Consider the following 23,432-nt stretch of genomic DNA (forward strand, 5'->3'; position numbering starts at 1 on the left):
AAAAACCCTTTTTTATCTTGGGGTGATCTTTAGTTGTTTTATCTGAAAAAAAACCCCAAACAAATCAAACCCAAACAGAGAAATTGAATGTTTTAGTGCCTTCATTTCTTAATGTAGTGTTCGCTGCCTTCTAAATGGAGGAAAAGGTGGGTGTTGAGTAGTAGGGTAACGATTTGGGGGGTTGTGTGAAGGTTAGATTTTGTTCTTGCGTAGCTGCAACTGATAAGAAAAACTGTGGGTAAACGTTCTGTGAGCTTACAGTTTGGCTTGGTATTGGGACAATGTGCTGGTATCAGGAGCCACAGATGCAGAGGGGCTGTGCCGGGAGAAGCTGGGAACTGTTGCATGTTTGGCAGGTGATTAGTACAGGCTTTGTGAGGAGTGTGAAAAAACATGCTCAAACAGATAAATTTGTGCACAAATTTAGAGTACGTAATGTTTTGAATGTGGCAATCATTAAAAAAAATCACAATCCTTTATTTTTGGGGGGAATTTTGTTCATTTAGTGTTAATTCCTCGCAGAGTTATCCTTTTTTCTGTGGCATTAACATGAGCTGAAATTTAACCCTTCACTAACATTTCATTTCGGGGAGGAAGAGACATGGAAGGTTTTGTGCACTTTTGTGTGTACTTTTTATTTTCCTGAGAGTCATATATTGTTTTTGTCCAAGAGTTGTCGTGTGCAGGGCTCCAGCTTAGGTCCCCGTGACAAAACCTGGCTGGTGGTGCTGGCCTCTGTCCAGCTTATCCTCCTGCTTCCTGGAGGATTCCTCTTCAATAATTTAAACTTGTTTTGTTGTTCACAACACTGCGTAGGTATGTTCAGAATCATGGCCAAAGGCTGCTAGATTTGGCTGGAAATAATAGCTGTGCTTCTTAAATGGGTAAACAAATTGGAAAGTAATATTTTGGGTTCTTTTATTTTCTTTTTTTTCTCCCTTTTTTTTTTGCCTTTTAGGTGTTGTATGTGAGTGTCGCTAACGCTGTGTTTGTCCGCAGTGAGGAGCAAAGGAATTTAATCCACAGGGTTTAAATCACACATTTCTGTTGCTCCTAAACATGGTGTGGGCACTTGTGTGGTTTCTCTTTAAAAGCAGGATCCTGTCGTTAAATCCTGAGGCTCCACACACGCCGTGTCACCGTGGCTTCTTGTCACATCTCGGTTTCCTCGGAAGAGAAAAATCCAAGTGTCTCAGCTCCTGATGGAAAGCGGAAGATCCAGTGTGAGACACACTCTGAAATGTCTCAGTGTGATTATGAAATGGTTCTATTTTTAATGAAATGGTCCTATATTTAAATTTTATAACTTTACAATACAACAACACGTGTATTGTAACACTAGGAAGAGGATGTGCAAAGTTAAAATTATGTCAGTTACACTTTTTGTTTTGTTTTCTACATCTTTAGGTCTTGTCTGAAATTAAAACTCTCTGAATGGCATATAAAATAATTCTAAGCCATGGTTTAGATATGAAAGCTGTTACAAAATCCAGAAGCCAGAAAAGCTTTGGCAAGAAATCTCTCTGTTCTCATGAGTTTTATCCTTTTGGATGAGGACTGTGCCAGTGGCAGAGACAGGGTACCAGGAGGGACACTTAACTCCCCATTCATTTGTGCCAGTAAGAGTTAAACTCAAAACTGTGGTTTGTTTTTCCAGCATCTCATTAATTCTTAGCAACTAAAGTAAATCAAAAGAGATAAAAAAGACTGGTGGATCGAGGAACTGGGAGGAGCCTAAAGAAGGCAAGAAAACAAGATATTTATTGGACAGAAAAGGAAAGGAAGTGAGAACAGAATAAGCCAAAGCAAAAAAAGTGGATTTTCTGAGTGCTGTAGCTGTCACTGTTGGTTGTGCTGGGGTGGTCAGAAGAGCCAACTCATGCTGAATAACTCTAAACTCACTTATTTTGTGTGTCTCGTGCTCCTTTGCTGGGAAGGTTTGCTCCTGTGAAGATTGAAAACAGCTGCAAATCTTCACTCCTCTGTATTTTTTTTTAACTTCAGATGGTCCTCACTTACATTTTTGCAGAGTTTCCCCTTAAATTTCTTACTGTAACTTGATTTAAAAAAAATAAACAGTGTGAAGAATGAATTGAAGTAGCTACAGTCCAAAGTACCTAATACAGATGAGCTGCATGGAAAGCTTGATGATTTGGACACAAGTCTTTATATCAACACAAAAATTTTTATATTCTGATCACTAAAACAGTTGCTGCCTTTTTAAGATAGTGTTGAATGTTAATAACACAGCAGGGTCAGTCACTAAGCTTCCATGAATTCAGTGTTGGGTATTTTGTTTATTTTTCAGGCTCTGGATATTTCCCAGATTGGGAAATCCCTCAGCCTAAAGAACTCCCAAAACAAACTGAACAATAAAAGCCCAGATTTGGGGCTTTATGAAGCGGCCTCTTAAATTCAGAACAATAAAGCAAAATGAACAGAGTAAGCACATGGAAAACACTCCTTACAAGAGCTGTTTTATCTCCTGGCATGCTCTCCCAGAGGAAGTGATGAAATCGTGGCTGATTTTGGGTGGTTTGAGCGCAGAATGGACAAGGCACAGGCAGTGAGGTGGTGCCTCAGGGCAGCTGACCTGGTATTCCTGGTCCCTCCAGAGATGGAATTCAGCTTTAATCCCGGAGCTGTTCAGCCCCTGGTTGCTCACGTAGGGCCGTTCTTTATATTAATGTGCTTCTCCTTTATTCAGGAAGTGTCTAATGGCGTTGGGGGGAGGGGAAACTCATTAGCTTCCTTCCTGAGTAATATAATTTTTATTTCCTGTTGTAGCAGCAGCCTCAGCCAAAAGCAACAGCCTAAAAAGTGCATGGGGGAGGGTTGCCTGTGCGGAGCATTCCCATCTCTGGAGTAAAATGCTGGTTACAAGGATTTTGAGACCCGTGAGCAGTTTTAAGATGCCCTTTGCAGTTGGATTTTGAACTTTCTGCCCTTTCTTCTTTAATTGTGGGGGTGGAGGTGACTCAGAACTGCACTAATGGGAGCACTTGCATTTACCTTCCCCATCCTCCTGTCCTCCTGAGACCCCGAAAGGTCACCCCAAAAAGCCTCTTCCCAGCTCCAGGCGTTGGTGGGACCTGTTGGGTCAGAGCCTAGCCAGGTTTGGGGTTTTGGGGCTGCCCCAAGCCTCGCTGTAGGTACCACACATCTTTTTCTTCTTGTCCTAACTGTGGCACAGCTTAAATTGGAAAACACGGAGCAGCCTTTCCTTGCCTCCTGTAATTTTGTCTTGGCACTGTATTGCATGAAAAACTCTTTTATTTTATTTTAAAACCTTGTTTCCTGCTTCAAAATAACCAATACACTCAAAACTTGAGTGCTTGAGGAACACTACAGGAATGGGCACTGGTAGAGTTGAGGGCTGTTGAGGATGAGAAGGATTTAACAACTACACTGAGAAAAGTAATAAAATTCTGTTTGGGGTTTTTCTTACAGTGCTTTATCAAGTGTGCCTTTGTCATTATCATACTGAAAATGCACACAGTGTCCTGGGCATAAAGAAGGATTTCAAAAATAATTGAAAAACCTGTACAAGTTCACTGCTGTGGCTGATAACAGTTTGTGATAGTGTTACCATAGACTGAGAAGTAAAAAATTCTGTCCAAGCTTCATATTGCTTATATTTAAACTGGGATATTTGTCACCTCTTCACACATTGTACTGTGTTTTAGGCGGGTTTTCCATCTGAAAATTACAAGTTGTTTCATGCAGTCTGCTCTAGCTAGACTTTCACCAATCTGAAGCAGTTGTGGTAAATGTGAATTTCGCTGTGTGTACAGTAGCACGAAGAGTGCTGCAAACATAAGTTCATACAGGAATAGCACCAAACTGGAGGTACTAAGGGAAAAAATAACCCCTTGATTGTCCTTCTTCTATACAAACTTTGCACCTTTCTCTTGGATTTTCAGGCTGGAGTGGTAACATTTTAATTAGACAGCAATTGAAATAGACCAGACATTTTAAAGAGGTACCAAGTTGAGCGCATAGGAAGTAAGAAGAGCCTCTGTTGTGTATGATCGTGATTAGTAAAATATCCATGCAGATGGTAATCACAAGGAATGATAAAAAAGGGTGCTTTCTGGAAAACAGATCCTGGAAAGTCCCTTCTATGGAGTGGTACTTGCAGGGAAAATAAAAAATGTTTTCCGTTCATTTCACGTGAAGCTGAAGGCACAAGGGACATCAAGCACACAGGTGAGCAGCTCTAAGGTAATTGCAGGAAACAAACTTCACCATCCCAGGAATCTGCAGTCCCTTTCATCAGACATGCTCTGTGCAGGCTATTAGGATAGATGAAGCAGTTAAATGAAGTACTACAATTACCCACTGTTACCTGACACTTAAGTTTTGTCAGCTTTTGTAGTAAGCATGAATATCCCTCCCCTGGGACCCTCTTCCTGCAGAAAACTGCTTATTTTTGTGTGATGGGCTGCAGTCCCTAGAGACTGAAAAGCCTGGAGTTGTTTTGAGGGATTGGAAGGCTTAGAAGTGGAAGTGAAGAAGAGGAAATGGTGGGATGGGGGAGCTTTAGAGTTCTGTGCCTTGGCTGCTGCTTTAAGCAATCCCAATAAAAGCCGCGTTTTCCTCCTCCTGGAAAATGCCTCTGTCGTAGTTTAGGATGGGGAGAATGCTTCAACTGACTTCAATTCTCATTTTCTCTTGTTTCCAGTCTGTACATTACATAGTTCTCATTCTGCTGTGTTTTAACCTGAGCTTACCCTTAATTCCAAAGACTTTGAGGACCGGCGTGTGTTCAGGTGGCGCATGGGTGACTGCTGCTCTCCTTTAGATAATTTTTTTTAAATAACAGAGCTGAACTGGATCTGTCTGTACTTTTCCTTCTGTAAGCCTCTCTGTGTTAGCTGAGGAGGAAGCCAGTTTTTTATATATAGTGAAATATGGATTATAGAAACCACTAAGTGCTCACATTAATCTCTGGTGTTTTAGGCCATCTTGGACGTGGTGCTGAGGTAAAGGTGACCCTGACAGGTCTGCACTCACAGACTCAGTCAGGGACCTTGGGAAAACAGGCTGCTTTTGTTTTGGATCAGTGTAATGTGACCTGATTTATTTATATAAACAAGAGGGTTTATACCTTCTGTACTTTGTAATGGTTCCTTCACCACAAAATGTGCATTTTTAGTGAAGATACATATACACATAATTCTCATTTAAACCCAGCCTATTTCTATATGCAATCTGTGCATGTATAAAACTGTTTATGAAGGCAATTTTTCATACCATATTCCTGGGTTTAGCTGATTTTCTTTTTTTTTTTCTTTCTTTCTTTTTTTTTAATGAAGTGCAATGAAGAATTACATGGTGAAGCAGAAGTTTCAGCAATCATTCTTGCATCAGCTGAATTTTGAATCTTGTTCCTTGTATAACATAATATATTTAAAAATACACTGTCAGTGTTGCTGTTTTCCATGTGGGTGACCCAGTAGTCCATGGACCAGCCAGGTGGAATAGCTGTGCATGGATCAGCATCCCTTCAGTGTCTATATGGGCACCACCAAAAAACCCAAATAATAATAAAATAATCAGAAGAATAAGGTTTTAAGGGTGTGTGTAAGAGCTGTAGGAGGTAGTTAACCCTGAAAGATTCAAGCTTTCATTATCTCTGCTATGGATTTTCACACCACAGGGTGTAAAATAATTGGTTCCCTGAGGAGGAGCCACCTGAGACAGGTTCACCTGCTCTGCTGTGTGACTTGGGCACCAGCGAGTTTGGTCACATTTGGAGCCAGGGTTTTTCCTGGCAGGGCTGTTTCTCCTTGCCTCGATCCTCAGCCAGCCCTGGGGTGCGTGCTGGGCACTCACAGGCTTGGTTTCCGTGGATCAAATTCCCAAAGAAATGGAATTAAGGTTTTTTTTTTCAGAAGGACATCCAAAAAGCAGGTCCTTGGAGGACTGAGCCCTGCTCTGCCTCTGCTGTCTGTGGAGGAGGGAGGGATGGATGGATGGATGGATGGATGGATGGATGGATGGATGGATGGAAGGAAGGATGGAAGGAAGGAAATACAGAAATTCTTTGAATTCTGGTACCCCCTGGGGTGGGCTGTGAGGCTTCTGTTGCTCTTTGACTACTCCCTATAACTCCTTTATAGCAAATAATCACCAGCATGAAAATGTGTGGTCTCTCTAAGCACAGTGCCTAATTCTGGTTTAGCACTTAGAGGTGTTAACTCCCTGCTCAACAAGTTACATTTATCCAAAGATAGATATTCAGGCAACATGAGAAAAATGAGATACTTTAGAGGCTAGCTTTCCATGAGTTTTAAATTTATCCTATTTTTCTTCAAATGAACACATAATTGCTAGGGAATTAAGTATTTATTTATAAGCAGCTGCACATACAAGAAATACCACTGGTTTTAAAGCAGTGAAATTTAGTCTAGAGACCCTAAAGTATGTATTGTGTTATGTGTTATGTACCACTAATTCCACTGATAATGGAGATAATGTTCAAATAAAACCCCCAAATGGATGCTTCAGTAAGTTTTCTCTATGAAAATGTGCTGTCAGAATTGCAGTGTTGTGGAGTCCCATGTTTTCACATTTTAGGACAGAGTAATAACTTATGGAGCACAGACTTGGAAAGCAGAGATATATCTGTGGTTGGTATTTAAGTGAATGATTATTAAAGGGGCATTTCATGACTTGAAGGTCCAGACAAGAACACCCGAATGAACAATTTTTCAGGCTCTGGAGAAGCAGGAAAGCATTTTCATAATAAAGTAAATTCTGCAGTTCAGGTCCCTCTGAAGTAAAATTTAGCTTTTTGTACATATGATTTTTCCAGTCAGCTACATATGGAAACAAAAATCCATTTTGAATTGTGAAGGAATTTACTGGGGGGTGGGTTGGTGTATTTTCCTTTCTGAAGCTGTGCATATATTGCCAGCATTGGTGAATCACTCCCTGGTGACCTGAGGATAACCCCAAACCAGGCTACTTTGCATTTCATAGCCAAATTTTAGTCTTTCAGCTCGCAGCATATTTTTTCATTTGTTTCACAACTTGGAAAGGACAGAGAGATACAGAAAAACTTTCATCTTAATAATCACTATATTCCTAAAATGGGAAAGCACTTGACTTGTGTGGAGTGCTGTGCCATGAGAACTGGGATACGATACTCTAGCAATCTTAAAATCTTTGGAAAATAAAATGGGTTTAACAATTAGATTAATTAAATGATTAAAAGACACTGTGCCAACCACTTAATTGCTAGGGGAAGTCAGGGTACGAGATAGTCTTGTCATACTAGTCCAATTAGCACAACCATGAATTATCTGTAGAGCATGGAAAAAAATGGCAGAGTGTGTTGGGGAAGAAGGAGGGAAGGATGAGCAGCGATCAGCCCCCTTTGTGCAGCGAGTCGTGTCTTGAGCACAGGGAATATCTGGAATTTAAAATTCCAGCTGGAGACACGGAACGTGTGGAGGTCGAACCGTTCCCTGTGTGAGGAAGGAGCAGCATCTTCCTGGGGCAGGCAGGGGGGCTAAACCCATCGTCTGCAGTGGCCCTGGCTCGACAGAGGCAATCCTGGAGGGAACCAGGAGGAGAGCAGCGCGTGGAATGTGCGGAGGATTCCGTGGCTGCCGAGCGAGCGCCGATCGGAGCTGCACTGCTCGGAGCTGCCTCAGTCTCCAGGGAGTCTGGAGGAGGGGTGTAAGTGTCACTTCTGGAAAAGAAGTCATTTTGTTGAAATATCACTGCAACTCGGCTCCAGGCTTCAACAGCAGCGCTTTGTGTCCTCAAGTGCCTCTTGTTGTCGGCAGCGCGGTGGTTCCTGCTGGGGCTGGCAGCGCTGCTGCAGCTCGGGAGCGCAGGGTCCTGCCTCGCCCTGCACGCAGATGCACCTGCCTGGCTAACACAGGCCCTGGAATTCAGCTCACACGAGTGCCCTTGCCGTCACAGAGAATGGGCTGGAAGCATTATTTGAAGTATTGTTTGTGAATCTTCATCAATAACTGGGGAAAGCCGGGTATTCTGCTTTTCAGTACAGTACTGTTTTGGAAAGAAAACAACAAAACAGAAGAATGGGCAGAAATTCAAAAGAATTTCATGGGTTTATTTCAATATCTGAAACACAAAGTACTTTTGCAGTTTTTGTAAGTGAACAGTCCATTGATACCTATGGATAATACCGATTTTATTAACTTCCAGCAATAATGACGGTTTCTTTTAAACAACTTTTCTTTATAAACATAATTTTGAGAAAATCTTGTCTGGAAGCTATATTCTAAATAATCCAAGAAGCAGCAGCTTAGAGACAGGGTGGAAATGCTCTCTTTTAATGGGAATTTGAAGTTCTTTTATTCGCTGACAACAAAGCTTTCCTCAAAATTAATTTCTATTCCAGCGCAGTGGCTAGTTTTCAGCACTGTAATACAATTTCTCTGTCTCAGCTAAGCAGGATGAAACCCCCAGACTGGGCACTGGGATACAAACTGTGATCCCACTTCAGATGTGGAGAAGTTTTGCTGAAGTGAGGTTGGTTTGGGGGTAGGATTATTTCTTGGGGAAGAAGGATGGGTGGAGTCCCAGAGGGCACCTTCATCATCATCATCATCATCATCATCATCATCATCATCACCACCATCAGCAGGTCTGCCCTTCCCTAGGTGACCATGTCTGCTGGTGCAACCCTTTTTGTGTTTCCAAGAAAAGGATTAAATGTGTTTTCTTTTTGATCTGCCTTGATGCCATCATTATTTTTATTATTCTTTATTACCCATAAGATGGAATTAAGAGAAATAAAATGACAGAGTCCAGATAAAACCATAGGGAGCTGGGATTGGAGGAAAACTGAGAAGTTGCAAGGAATGACCTTCCACTGTTACACTTCTCAGACTTGTGCTGTCAAGTGAATGCCTTCCTGTTACACAACAGAAATTAAGCAGTTTAGATAAATATATATCCGTGGAGATACGCCAGGATTTAATTAGGTCTCATGATCCAGATCTTTCGAATTACCTGCCTCTTTCAGTGTGATGAATCCACCTTTCTTGGTCATGACCTTCCAGTCTGTGTTGAGTAAACCAAGGCTGCTCATTCTGGGGGCTTTGGCTTCTTTGTGTACAGCCAGGTGTTCAAAGGCTTTGCAAAAGGCACAGAGACTTAATTAAAGTGTTGGGAGTTTTTAGAATTTTACTTACGTTTTTGTTCAGAGTGATGAGTAGTTTTATGTTCTGTCTTGGAGAAAACTAGAAGGTTGCTAGTGGTTGATCAATATAATTCCTTTAATACTTCTATAATTTGTGATGGGTACAAATAGGGATGGTCTGTTACAGTAACCAGCTGATGTCTTAGAAACACTTGATAAGTTACACGTTGAAGTGTTACAAAAGGAAATTTGATATTTTTTACCATATTGGCTGAAGTGTGTCTGGCACTTCAAAGCTATCAATGACCAGAAATTAAACATGTGGTAAATATGACTGGAAATAGCAATCATCCATTGTTTGTCTTTCCAGGAAAAAAAAAAAAAAAAAAAGAAAAAAAAAAAAAAAAAAAGAAAAAAAAAAAAAAAAAGAAAAAAAAAAGAAAAAAAAAAAAAAAGAAAAAAAAAAAAAAAAAAAAAAAAAAATGAACAACTACATTTAAATTCCTTGCTTCCCGTAATTTCCTGAATTAATGTACTGGATATTTATCCTCTGACCCCAGAAAAGAAAAGAAAAGAGAAGGAGAGAAAAAAAAAAAAGAATCAGGAATTGTTTAAGTTTTGACATTTTCTGCTTTTCCTTCTGACTGTGCTGCTCTCACCAGGATTTCAAATGTGGTTGTGTTCTCTCTGCGTTGTCCTTCACATTCCACATTCACTGCTCAGTTTGTTTCATTAACCCAATACCAGTGTATACAAAAACATCCTGAGATGTTGATGGTTTGTCCTCTGGTTCTGGTTCAGCTGATCGTGTTGGTACCACCCATGGCAGAATATCTTTGTCTGGAGACTGCATGTTGTGGTTGCTTGTAGGAATATGTGAAAACATTATATTCTTAAATGATAAGAGTAGATTTAGGGCTGATGTGGAGGAGGGTGGGGTGATGAGGGAATTGGGTGCCCAACACTTTTATGTGTAGGGTCCAGCTCCTCCCCACCATCATCCAGTAGATTTATCATTTGCCATCAGTGAGACTTCCTAAAAACAGAGCTCTCCATTGAGTGGACAAATTTAGTAGCATGTGGTGAACTGCTTTCTTTGGATAAAAATAAGGAAGTCTTACTGTAAACAAAATACCTGAAATTAAATGCCTTGGTGAAAGAAAGAGCCAGTGAGGATTTTTATAAAGTGAAGTCATTTCTTTGTAGCATTCTTTGGTTTCAAATAAAATTATTTGTAAGCTTTCCTCATTAGTCACTTCTTGGGACGGCCTCAAAAAATGAGCATTGCAGGTTTATCTCTGGATTTTTATACTTCAGATACTGTACTAGTGGAATAGCTAAACGATTTTATTTTGCATTTTACTTACTTTGTGATTTCTTTATTATAAATCTGTTCTAAACCAAAGCTAGTTTTATTAGTTACTGTAATAATCTATTTTTGTATTGCCAATAATAGCTTGGATAGAGAAGGAATGACCATAACTTCCACTCAAGTACACAATTTTAATTAATAATTGTGAATTATTATCATTTCATTAGTATAAATGCATTCTTTTAGCTACAAAAGCAAATACAGATTCCATTTTTAAGGAGGTAAGGTATTGTACAAAGACTTTATACCATCTAAATTTTCCGATTTCATCTTTTTATGAAAAGCAGGGAAAGCAATTTGCAAATATTTAAAATGTCAAACTAATGGAAGTATAAATGATGAACAACTCGTAAGGCATGCAAAAGGAGGCCATGGTTTGCTATGGGAATGTGGAAAAAAATGAATAATTCATCACGATAGAATAAATAAGAATATTTCCATGCAGCAGTTGCAGGTTTGTTTATTGATCTACCTGGTAGAAGTTCTTAAAAGATTCATTATTTAGCACAGGCTAGAAAATGTAATATACCCAAAACACTGAAAATGCTTTATTTCTGGCTTTGGGACTTCATTGCCCATCAGGGAAGAAAATCCCAAGCAAACATGAAAACAGAAAAATCCCAAGCAAACATGAAAACGTAACACCCCAGTGCATTGCATAATGAAGGATAGAAATGGAGGTTTCTGTAAGGCCTGAGAGTGGCTGTAACTGCGGAATTCTTGCCATGATGGATGCAGATGTCAGTAACACTGACCTGCTGCGGTGGCCACGCAGACTCTGTGTCCCCCTTCCCTCGGACGCAGAGAGCGGGGCACGGGGCGTTTGCACAGGGGTCTGTGACCTGGGGGGCCATCCAGCCTCAGTCACTGATCATCCACTAGAAATTAAACCCAGCACATCGAGTCCCTCCCTGCCAGCTCCTGGTGGTTCACCAGGGAGCAGGGCAGGGTTCCTCTGGTGTCAGTGCCAGGTGAGACTCAGAAATAGGGGGACCACCCCACCTCTATGAGACAATAATGAAAATGTTATTTTTCGGTATATTTCTTACAAAGCCTTCATAGGACAGTAAATGGCTAACAGTTATAACTTTAATCCTTTTCTCCCTCCGTTTTGGAACAGTCATTATTTCCCCCTCCCCCGCTCTTTTTAAGCTACATTTGCTGTTTTATTTTTTAAAAGTCTTTTTCAAAGTGGGAAGGAGCATGAACTGTCAGCAGCAGGCTGCTGTATCCCTGTGGGAGCTCTGCATCCTGAGGGGCTGTTCCCTCCCTTGTGACCCCAGGGACCTTGCAGGGGGCACATCCAATGGCCAGTGAGGGGGCTCAGCCCACGGGATGGTCATGCAGGGAGGGATGGTGCTGTAATAAAGCCCATCAGTACTGGTGCCCCTTTAATGGGCTGCTCCTCCTTGGTCAGCCACTGCAGCTCAGCCTCCTTGGGGCTTTTGGAGATGCTCAGGCTTTTAACATCATCGATTTTCTCCATCAGTGGTGCTGCTGTTGTCATCCTTCATCCAGAAAACCTGTACCTGCAGAATTGCATCCAACGTGCTCCACTCAGACTGCCTGTCATGGGTTTATTGGACATGGATGCTTAAAGAGCTCATATTTCCTTAACATACCCAAACAGCAGCAAACCAGCAGCTTTTTTTTTCTGTTTTCCTTTGGAAATGGAGATGATACAAAAATAATTATTTGACATGACTGGCAGTGGCTGGCAGAGCACCACCTTTTTTGGCCACATCTTCCCAGGCTGCTCTGGCTGCTTCGTGGTGGCCTCTCCCTGCATGATTTGTGGTTATGATTCCAAAGTGTTTGCTGCATCCAGCTCACCTGGTTGGCTTTCTCTGTCAGCTGCAATTCAGCAGTGTTCTAGCACTGATCCTTGCATAGATAATACCCTTTATTACAGGGGTTTTCAGTGAATCAAAGCCTTGCACTCATTTTGAAAGCCAGCACTTTTTGCAGACTTTGTATTTCGGTGATACATTCCAGACTTTTCCAAAGAACATTCAGCTTGGATGCTAAATACGTTACTGTGAGTTGTTCAGGACTTTAATTCTAAAACACAGCTTAAGCCATTGAAGGAATCTGTGGTGATTAACTGAATATTTCCTTTCTGCTTGGTTGAAAAAGGTCAGCCCTCCTTTGTGCCAGTTTTCAGATCTTTCCAGCATTATTCTTTCCTTTCTTAGGTATTGTGCCAAACACCTGGAAATGCAATTTCCAGATCTGCATCTTTAGGGTATCGAGTGTGAGTGCCCAATAAATAGAGTGATAATTTAATATCTGTGTGTTCTGCAGGGCAGGCATTGGCAGGTCATTAGTAACCTGCCAGTGGCTCTGGGACCATTCTGTGTGCTCCAGTACTTTCACACAGGATTTTGAGCATTTATAGGTGATTCAGCCTCATGCCCCACAGAAACACATTGCAGGAAGGAAGAGTGCTAGAAATTAAAAGTAATTGAGGTTCCAACACATGGCAACAGAAGCAGTTTGGCTTCTCTTTTCTGTGACAATCTCCTGCGTGTAAATTGCCAGGAGCAATATTCTTTACTCGCTTATTCCAGCTGAAGGATTTGCAAAGGTAACTAATTTCATCCTCTGATTCACTCCTTAGAAATCCCTTTTTTCTTTTCCCTTCCAAAAACGTAACCTGAATTCTTCTAATTTGTCATGGTAGTTATTTTTGGGGTTGGTAAAATCTTGAGCATTACCAGCAGAATCATGAGCATCTCTTCTTGTACTGTTTATAACAGAGCCCTGTTTTGAAGCTTGTTGTTGTTCTGGAAAAATATTGCAGGCTGCTGAAATTATCTTTAAAGTGCTTGGAAATTGCTGATAAAATGCAGAAATTACTTTCTTTATGCCTGTGTGCATGTGTGAGACTGTTCCTATGTGTAAGACAAGAAGTGTGCAAGTTACATTCACATTGGTGCATGTAGAGACACTGAGATGCAACATTTTTAAAAATTTAGTCAGGATTTGTCTAATTGGCCTGTGCAGTCTCTGGCACCCTTCCCCTCAACATACATTTGTTATTTCAGCAAATCATGGTACTTGTATAGACAAAAGGCCGAACAATTTTAATTTACCTTCAGATGAAACAATAATGACATATCCAGAGAATTACTTTCTGCACTTTGGTCAGGTTTGGGGTTTTTTGGGGGGGTTTAATGCATACCATGCAATGACAAAGGTTTATTCTCCCTTTGTTCTTTTCAGAGTGCTGCAGCAGCTCCCAGCCCAGTGCTAGGAAACATTCCCCCAGGAGATGGCATGCCAGTAGGTCCAGTACCACCGGGGTTTTTTCAGGTATTAAGAAAAAAAATTATAATTACAGGAATTTTAGGATAGAAAATCCTTTGTGATACTGTTTGCAAGTCTGTAGAAAAGGTCCTGTTCTGAACTATGTCTCACTGTATGGTGCACTATTTGAGAGTTTATTTTTAAACAGAAGTGGACAGGTGGGAAGGAAAGGACTTGACTGACGAGTACTTAATTTATGAAATAGTACAGCACAGAACAAGAAATGGTGCCAGGTTGTTAGCAGAGATTGAAAATGCTGGAGTATAATATTGAAGTAATTTCTTACGATAATATACATAACATTGCATGGAAATTTTGAAGTCAGAACGTTGTTGGTTGTGTTCAGCTCTGTGCCAAAGCCACGGGCCAGATTTCTGAGCTGCTGTGGGAATTCAGCCTGGGCAGTGCAGAATGTCCCACTGAGCATTGCCCTGCACGTTGAAGATCTCAGCCCCAGTGCCTAAAAAAGTGAAGTCGGGGATTTAGACCATGTGCTGCTTCTGTTGAGCTTTGACCTAAGTGGAGCTGAACACATTTAGCACTTTGGGCAGTAGCAGCACAGGATATGACGGTGGGAGAAATTACATTTTAGTGCAAGCCCAGCAGGGTATTTGTGACCCGAGGCTGGACTCTCCCAGGCTGGGCTTGCATCTCCTCCTCACCAAAACTCAGTTGTTTTCCTCTGCACTGGCAAACTGAGGCTTGATTTGTAATAGATGAATGAAAAAATACTTGTTAGTGAAGTGGAAAATATCTGCCTGCTGCCAGTCAAAAAATTCTCAGGAGCTGGCAGAACTCATTAATTAATTTATTTCTGCTTTTACCGCTTTGAACAGCTGGTTAGGTAGACTTTTTACACATAATTTTTTGTCTTAATTTTTATATTATATCCATATATCAATATTTCAGGTTTGGTTTTTTTTTTTTACTTCAGCCTCCCACTCCAGTTGTGATGTCAGAGGAATTAACTTTTTTTGTTATTGTCTGTGATGACAATTAGGAGGGGGAAGGGGCACAGATAGGACAGGTGTGTGAAGTACAGAGGAGAGAGTAACTATTTTAAAGGTTTTGCAGAAGGAGGATGTGGGAGTTTTGTTTTTAGAAGCGTGAAAAGACTTCTAGCCACTCCAGATCTTGGAAGATGTAAGAAAGACAAGCTGATAGAAAATTGGGTGTGGGTAAAATCTCATTGTATGCCAGTATCTGGCTTGAGTCTGACTTGAAGCCACAACATCGTCCTGCTCTTTTTGAGAGGCCTGGGAGTGAAAAGGAAGATTTTTCAAGTGGTTATTAATTCTTGCCATAGTTGTGTGCTTAAGAATACATGTAATTTTGTAAATCAGGTGTGGTAGTGGGTGCATTGATGTGGCTGGGAGCAATCCCAGCAAGGGGAGCTAAGCCAAAATCCAGTGGGTTCCGTCCCAGTGAGAGCTTGAGGTGTGTGAGGCTGTGAGTGCAGACAGCCCTGGTGCTGCAGTGGGTGTTGTCAGGCAGCACTTGGTGCCAGGCTCTGAAACCTTCATCAGAGCTGAGTCTCACCAAGGTCAATTCGCCCGAGGACAAGAAAATGTGTTGGCAGACAGAGCCTGTGTGTGTGGAACTTGAAAATGGAGGGGCATCATCTGCTGCTGTGAAACACAGGTGAAATCACAGGCAAGAAAGCGAAACTCGTGGTGAAAACCTCCTCCTTCCTCCATGGGTACTGCTGTTGTGGTAGACCTTTATGTGGACGGGCTGTTTCTCCCTCCTCTTCTGCAATTCCTCTGATCCCACAGTAAAACAGACCATAGAGAACAGGTTCATCTGTCTCGGTCTGAGAGCTGGCAATTCTCAGTCTTCTCCCTCAGCAGTTTGGAGCTGAGACCTGCCCCTCACTCCCAGATTATGACAGCAGACAGTTTGTTCTCCAGAGTCAGACAGCATGGGCAGAGCAGGAGAGAGGTGCTTGTGTCTATATTTAGTGCACTGAGACTTTGGTCCACAAAAGCCTCGTAACATTTTAATTCCTTTAGCCCAGAATTTATCTGGAAGGTCACCCTGGAGTGATAAGGGTGCCTGTTGTTGCTTTCAGGAGTTGTTTGTGTTGGGCTAAGCTGAAGCTGCTGACAGCCAGTACCTACCAGCTCTGCTTGCAGAGCTCAGGGGTCATAGATGATTTAAAGTAATTTCTTCCCTCTTGGTTTTGCACTTTTTGTTTTGGGTGGGCACTGAGCACTAACAGGGACATGAGCAAAGTGGGGTCATTGCTGCTGCAGTGGGTTCTTATCAGAGCAGGGCAATGTCACAGACCGGGGGGAAAATGTGCTGGGAGTGAAGAAACACCAACAGGCTTCCCTTTTGGTTGGCACTGCTGACCTCTAACATGATTTTTGAGGCATTTATTTTTTATAAAAGAAAAGAAATGTATTTTATTTTAATAAATAATGCAGTCTGCTAGTATAGCACATGGAGGTAAAGAAATACAGGAAAATTATTGCTTTTGAGACAGTGTGTGGTAAAACTCTTCTCTTTGTAAAATGAGGTTTTCTCATACAGGTAGACCACTAGCACTGATACTAATTAGCAACCTGTGGCATTTCATGCCTGGTCCACAGAGCTGGAGTTTCTGAAGCCAGTGGCTGAATTTGTCTTGTTTCTCTCTGTAGTTGTACTTTAATACTTCAGTTCAGGTGAGAGATGAGGGTCACTGCAGTGCTGACAGTCCAGACCTAAGGCACAGTGCAGGGAAGGTGGTGGTGTTGTACACAGCTATTGTTGTCAAATAAATGAGGTTTTGGGGTTTTGTTTGTTTGTGGTTTTTTGGTTTTTTTAAAGAGAATTTGTTTGCAGTGTCAAAAAGTGAAATTCAAAAAGTCTGTGTTTATGTGGAGTTAGGATGTGCCTCAGTTTCCTCCGCTGGTGTGTTTGTGTTTTAATGTAACTTTAAGTTCACAGGCACATACTTTTTGTCCTCATCTTCTCTCAGTCTGAGCAGCAATGGGACTCTGGAAATAACTCTGTGTGATACAGAAACGGAACGTGCTCTTGGTTCATGACCAGCAACACTCGAATGTGTGGGGCACAATAGTTCTGCCATACAAGACTCCTTAACTCCAAATAGTAGAACCCAAGCAGCTGCTTTGGGCAAAGAAGCAATGAAACCGTATTAGATGGCATAGAGGTGACAGGATTTTATACATATCTGCAATGCCCAACCAACCCCAGCCTGAGTCTGGAAATACATCATCCTTTTCCAGTTTTCCCATATAGAAAATCCTGGACATGGAGCTAAGGTGTGAGGAAGGCACTTAGCTACTGTGATAATAAAATAAAGTCATTTGGGACGTTTTCTGTGTCATTTGCAGACATTTTTAATCCATGTTAGTTTCTTCATATGGCCCGTCATGGGTATCAGCATGACCTGCCCTTTGTCTCTGGTTCTGGAGCCCTGTCTGACCCTGACACAGTAACTGAGCAACTGAAAGACTGAGTAAGGACATAATAAATAATTACCATTGTGTCTCATGTTAGTGGATATATATAATCTCAGCAGCCACAACTTAACACAAGGCTCTTAGAAACTCTTTTTAAAGTGAGTTTAATCTTCCACTTGTGGTCAAAGAGGTTCAGGTTGTAGAATTCAGAGACTTACAGGTTTCCACATCCAGTCTTGCAGGTGCAACTGCTGCTCTTCAGGTACTGAGGTCCATTTCCATCCCTCTCTTCAGTGATGTTTTAAGGCAGCTAAACAATTGGAGATGTTACGTTTGTATTTTTGCAGACCATTTATTTGATCCTTGTGGACAATGTTGGTGTTAGTAAGCAAATGAGCCTCAGAGCGCAGAGGGAAGTTTTGGAGCGTGTGTTCACTGAGGTGCTTGAAGTTTTTAAACAGCATGTAAACTATTGATTTCACAGGATTTTATTTGCCTTTTAGTTAAATTTCCAGTTTTAGTTCTCCTAAATGCAGAGTTTAAAACAGAGCAGCATAGAGGGGTTTGGAAGAGACCATAGAGCCCCTCTTGTTCCACCCCCAGCCATAGGCAGGGGCACCTTCCACTGGCTCTCCAAGTTACTGACACCCAGAGTCTGCCTTGGCTGCTGCCTTTTGCACTACAATTAGGAGAAATGCTTAAATGTATGTTTAATTAAACCCCAGTTGTCCTCAGCTCCTCTATTCCATGGCTGACCAAAGGTTTGGCTGTGGGAGGAATGTGACTGGATTTAGAGGCACTCACCTGGGAGACCCTGCTGAGAGCTGTAGGGGAAGCAAGTTGTTTTATAATTGACAGTTCACTTGTTTAATTTGGTAATTTTGTTAAAAGTCAAATTCTAGCACTTGTCTGTACCTTTTCACACATAAGTGAAGCGCCCTTTCTTTTAAACGCATTACTTTTTTCAGCACATTTGTTAAAATCTCTTCAAGTTCAACTTAACCACTAAACATTATTTCTGTGTTTTCTAAAGGGTTTTTCAAGTGGTTGGCTTCGTTCACCAACTTCAGATCACCAGATAAACTTGGAATGGCATGGGAGAGAAGTGTCGACACCATGTTTGAAATACAAATGTTACATATTCCTCTTATGTAAAGGGGGAAAAAAAACCCCCAGCCCTAACCCAGCCCTGCAAAGTACCGTGAGCCTGCCTTGCCATCTAGTGGCAGCTGCCTGTGCTTGTTTTAGCTCAATCCATATTATTCTAAAGAATTATTTTTAGCCTTGTTTGCCACAGTAGAGCTGCCCTAATGCTTCAGGAGAGCATCATTACAGTAAGCCACATGAGCAGAAAGGACTTTATTTTCCTACCGAGCATTACTATTTGGGATAAAAAAAAAAATATATATATTTCAAATATATATATATATTTCAAATAGTAATGCTAGGCAGGACAATAAATATGTATGTATATATAAACATGTATGTATATATAAACATGTATGTATATATAAACATTTCGCTTTGTTATATATGAATATATAACAAATATATATCTACCATATGTAAATAAATATAAATCAAGGTTTAGGACTTAGTTAAGGGAGAATAAGCAAAGTCAGCAAATTGAAAATTAGTAACATACATCTCTTGCATTTTAAAGTAGAAATGGTGAACCACTTGCACATAAAAAGAAAATGGATTTGTAAGGAGCAGTGTAAGGCTGTAAAATATCTCTGTAATGTACTATTTTAGTTCATACTTAATATTGACCATATTTACAGTAAAGTCGTGGCATGACACATTGTTAAACAGTAGAGTTTGTATTCCAGATCCAATAAATGCAGCATTTGGTTAAAGCAGTTGAAGAAAGGAAGATGAGGAGGGAGCACCCCTTTAAAGCCATTTTGGAGTGAATTGTCCACTGGGGGTTGTTGTTTGTGCAGGGAATGAGGATTCCCCGTTCCAGCTGTGGAATGGCACAGCTGGAGCCAGAGGATGTGCTGTGGCTCAGCCTGGTCTGTGCAGAACCAGCACCTGTATCTCTGCCAGTCTAAAAATGGTTTGTTTCTTTTTGAAGCCATTTGAGCTCTCTCAGCTCTCCCCTTAATGCTCACACACTGTCCTGGTTCCCAGGAGTGTTTATCTCCCCCGTTCCAGCAGCCACACCTCGTTATCCATCCCAGGATCCATCACCCGCCTCCCAGTGCTGATCCTCCTCCTGTGTTCCCCATTTTTGCAGCATTAACTTTTCTGTCAAACGAAGATAGTTACAAACTGTAACAGAAGTGCAAAACTAGCTGGATTTGGCACATGTTCACACCCAGCCTCAATTCCAGTGCAGCAAATGGGGCAATTGCAGGTGAGAGAGTGAAAAGTTAAAGAGTTTGATACAGGGGAGTGCCAAAAGCTTCAAAACCATCCTGGACTATGAAAACATTGTGATGGAAGAATGAAACGTCACCAGAGCTGCACGAGCAGCTTGTCAGCAAAGATAGCAGCTTTGGTAGGGCTTGAGAAGCTTTGAAAATAAGATTTTAAAGGGGATCTTTTTCCCTCTGACTTTATGTAATTAATGTTGGTAGGAAGAATTTTACTGTATTTTTGGAATCTTCATTGTTTGTAAATGCATCCACTGCAGCAGAGCAGTCTGGGAATATTCAATTTCATAAAATTATAGGTCTAATTCTTTGCAGAATTGCGATATATGCATTTTTGTCCTCAGTAGTATCACACTGCATTTTAAAATATTCCATTTTTTAAAATTATTATGACTTGTTGCACCGTGTGAGAGGGTATTATCATCTAGACAGATCTATAAGTAGCTTGTGCTTTTCTCTCTTTTTAGTTCCTTTTCTCTAAATACCAGGAACAAAGTCAACTTTTAAAAGATAAAGTTATCCAGGATCTGTTGGCTTCAATAATTCCACCCTGCAGTTGTGGTGATGCTTTTACTGCTCGTAACTGTTGGAACAAATTAAAACTGCTCAGCTTGAGGAGTTAATCAGCTGTTCCAAAGAATCAGCCGTGTATCATAATCAGGTTTATCAAACGGAGGGAAGTGCTTTCTCAGGCTTCCGTCATCTGTCTGGATGATGTCTGAATTCTAGAAATGCAGGGGGTTTTATTTTGGGGGGTTTTTAAGGTAACACATCTCGGATGTTTTGGCTTGTCAGGTTTGAAAAATGCTGTTTTCCTTTCTATTTGCATTTAATAAAAATTAAAGTAAAAACTATTTACCTGGCTTAAAATCTGTGTAAGTGATACCTCTTTTAAAATTTGAATTTCTTTCAAAAATTCCTTCAAGTATGATGTGCAGAACTTAGCAACTTTCTCCCTCCAGTTATGAAATCTTGAGCTTCAGATAATGACGTTCCCTACAAAGTGAGATAGATGCAATAACAGTGCAACTCCTAAAGATCATCTAAAAGCAGACTTTCAACATCAGTAAATGTTTAGTTGGGGAAAAAAGGTTTTGTTTGGGGCTTTTATGGTTGTTTTTGGTTGGTTGGTTGGTTGGTTGGTTTTTTTAAGCACGGCATTATTTCTTCATTTCTCTACACCAAACAAGGTGTTTGTTGCAGTAGTCTTCCAAATGGTGTTCCTTGACCAGGGATAAAACATCAAATTAATTTAAAAGCTGGTATTGCTGTAACTTAGAATTTTAGATGTGGAAGGAGCTCTTCAATTTAGGGGAAAAAAAATTTTTGCTCTTTGTTCTGAATTAAATCACACCTCTTACTGTTGCTATTTATAAGTTGTCAGTCTGCTCTTAGAAAACCATAAATACAGGAATTATTTTTTTAGGGATGTTCTTCTGAAGCACAGAGAAGAACTTGCTCGTGGAACTGGGTTTGATCATCAGGAAAGGCCAATGTGGAGAGAAATTCTCTCTCAGTGCTGAGAATAACATGTTTTTATATAAAATAATATAGAAAAAAAACTGGTTTGGTTTGCCGTGGTAGAGACTGCAAGATGTGCAGTGTAGAACCCAAATTTCATCACTGAAATACTTCAGCAAAATACCATTTTGGGCTTAGTTCTGGTTAAAACTCAAATGTGCTAATGAAGAGTGTCCTGAACACTTGGGTGACTTTTTACCGCTGAGGGAGATGCCACAAAAATAAATCAGAGAGGAAACTAACAAATAAAAAGTAATGAAATGAAAAATTAATTGCAAGGTTACTCGGATAAATTCAATTCACACATATTTTATGGTTCCCTGTGGTCCTCTCAGGAGGGCAGCAAACCCCCTTTGGTTTGAGAACGGGAGATGTAGGTGTAAAACACCCCTGGAGCATTTCCTAAAACACAAGAGTCTTAAAGAGATATATCAAAATATTATTTACCTAATAGGAAAGTGAAATAAAAATGCCCAGAAGTATTATTTTTTATCATTTGGTACTAATACTAACACTAATAATCATAATAGGAAGTGATGCCAAACCTTTTAGCCGAGAGTAGGGTTTGAAAACAAAAAAGGTGAAGATTAATTGTATTTTCAGACACAGAATGTGTAACTTGGCAACTGATTTTTAAACAGAGGAGAACAAAGATTTTTAGTTTGTTTCACTTGTTATAATTTAGAACTTCTAAGTGGACAGATGGAGAGATTGGGTCATTTTCAGAATTCCCAGAGGGAATGTGGCCTTGTCTCTGGTAGCTTGACCTGTTCTCCAGTACCTGCACCTGAAGTAGCAGCACAATTAATTTAAGATCACTTGTTGCAGTGTGTACAAATAAGGTCTGTGGTTCCATGTTCAGCTTCTAGGCATAAGTTGAGTTTATGTTTGTGCTGTTGGTGACTGAGTTATAAAACAAATTATTGCCATTTCGGTCCTTCTCCACACCAAGTGTGAAGCTGTGTCTCACCATGTGTTTTTTAATTAGTGGTCAATATATTTACAGTCAATTAAGTCTCAATAGGAATTGAAATATTCCGGGTTATTTCTCTGGCTGTGAGTTATTGTAAATTTTGCAAATTTATATGAGACAAAATGTGATTGATAAATGTAAAGATATGAGGAAAAACAGGATAAAAATGTCAGTGCAAAAAGCCTGTATCTGGAAGGAAGTAAATTACACTCCCAGCTTTGAGAAGGGAAGTCAATTTAAAGAAACCATAGATTTATTGGAGGCTGTCATGCTTAGTAGAACACCACCTTCTGAATTCCTCATTTCACCACTGTTATTAGAAGTGAAAACTAATCCACATCATGGTGTAGAGTCTCCTGAACAACTGAAAAAGAGTAAGAACTGTGTGACTGGCAGAGAAACATCCCAACCTCTGTGTCTCTATGACATCAGATTCCTGGTGCATACTTTTTGTAAAATCACGTTTTCTGGCACCAAAATGTGTGCAGTGAGGCCATTGTCCTTCAACATTGCTCTCTCAAAGACTTCCCCACTGAGAAACTTATTTTCCGTTGTGTTGAGAACCAAGAAAAACAGGATTTTACTGGACTTTGATGTTGCACAGCACACAGACCTCTCAGACTTGCATTAAACACACAGGTTATGAGATACCCTTTGCTCTCCCTGTACACAGCTGGATTATTCTTGAGCAGGGAGATAACAAAAAAGTGCTACAACTTCTGGCACCCTCGTTCAAGTTCCTGAACTTGTCCTGCTTTAAAGTACTTCTAACAATTCAACATGAAATGTTGCTGTAAGAGTAGGGACCTTATTAAATTTAACATTTCACATCTTGATTATATTTTGTATTGTCACTATTATTCTAGTATTTTAATACTTTCCTTCTTTTAGGTTTTTGGGATTTTTTTTTAAACTTTCACTGTAAGTTGATAAATGCAAATATTCTGCAGTGACTACACAAGAAGTTTTTCCTTTCTGGCTTCGTTTTCACCCAGTTTAGTAAAAGGTTCTTTTTGTTCTTATCTACAGGATAGCAACCTTCAGGATACTTTTTGTGATGCCAAATTAGTGACTTTCATACCTGTGTGTAGGAATATGTTGGTGTCAACATGCTGGTGGCATCTCCATCTCAGCCGTGGCTTAGAACTGTCTTGCTTGCCTGTTTCTTTGTTTTATTCATTTTTGGGGAGTTTTTTGGTTGCTCAGTTGCTTTTAGCTGGGATTTGTTTTGAGCTGGGATTCCCCCCCTTTTTTGTGGTGGCTTGTTTGGTTTTGTCTTGTTTTTTGTTTTTAATTCTGAGAGATTTTGGAGGCGGTTTGATTTTGTTTGTGTGGA

The 23,432-nt window shown here is 40.5% G+C and overlaps 1 protein-coding gene across 4 annotated transcripts in view; it reads left to right on the top strand.

Annotated features, from left to right (window-relative positions):
* Positions 1 to 23,432, top strand: part of SSBP2 (single stranded DNA binding protein 2) — a 134,923-nt gene that overhangs the window by 76,513 nt on the left and 34,978 nt on the right. For 2 of the 4 annotated variants that reach the window (XM_048292227.1, XM_048292228.1), the window contains exon 5: positions 13,725 to 13,814. The exons of the other annotated variants lie outside the window; for them this stretch is intronic. In XM_048292227.1, the coding sequence (XP_048148184.1) occupies positions 13,725 to 13,814 (90 nt within the window). The remainder of the gene's footprint in view (positions 1 to 13,724; positions 13,815 to 23,432) is intronic. 4 annotated transcript variants of the gene reach the window in all.

The sequence above is a fragment of the Corvus hawaiiensis genome, chromosome Z, assembly GCF_020740725.1.
Source record: "Corvus hawaiiensis isolate bCorHaw1 chromosome Z, bCorHaw1.pri.cur, whole genome shotgun sequence".
Taxonomy (NCBI): Eukaryota; Metazoa; Chordata; class Aves; order Passeriformes; family Corvidae; genus Corvus; species Corvus hawaiiensis.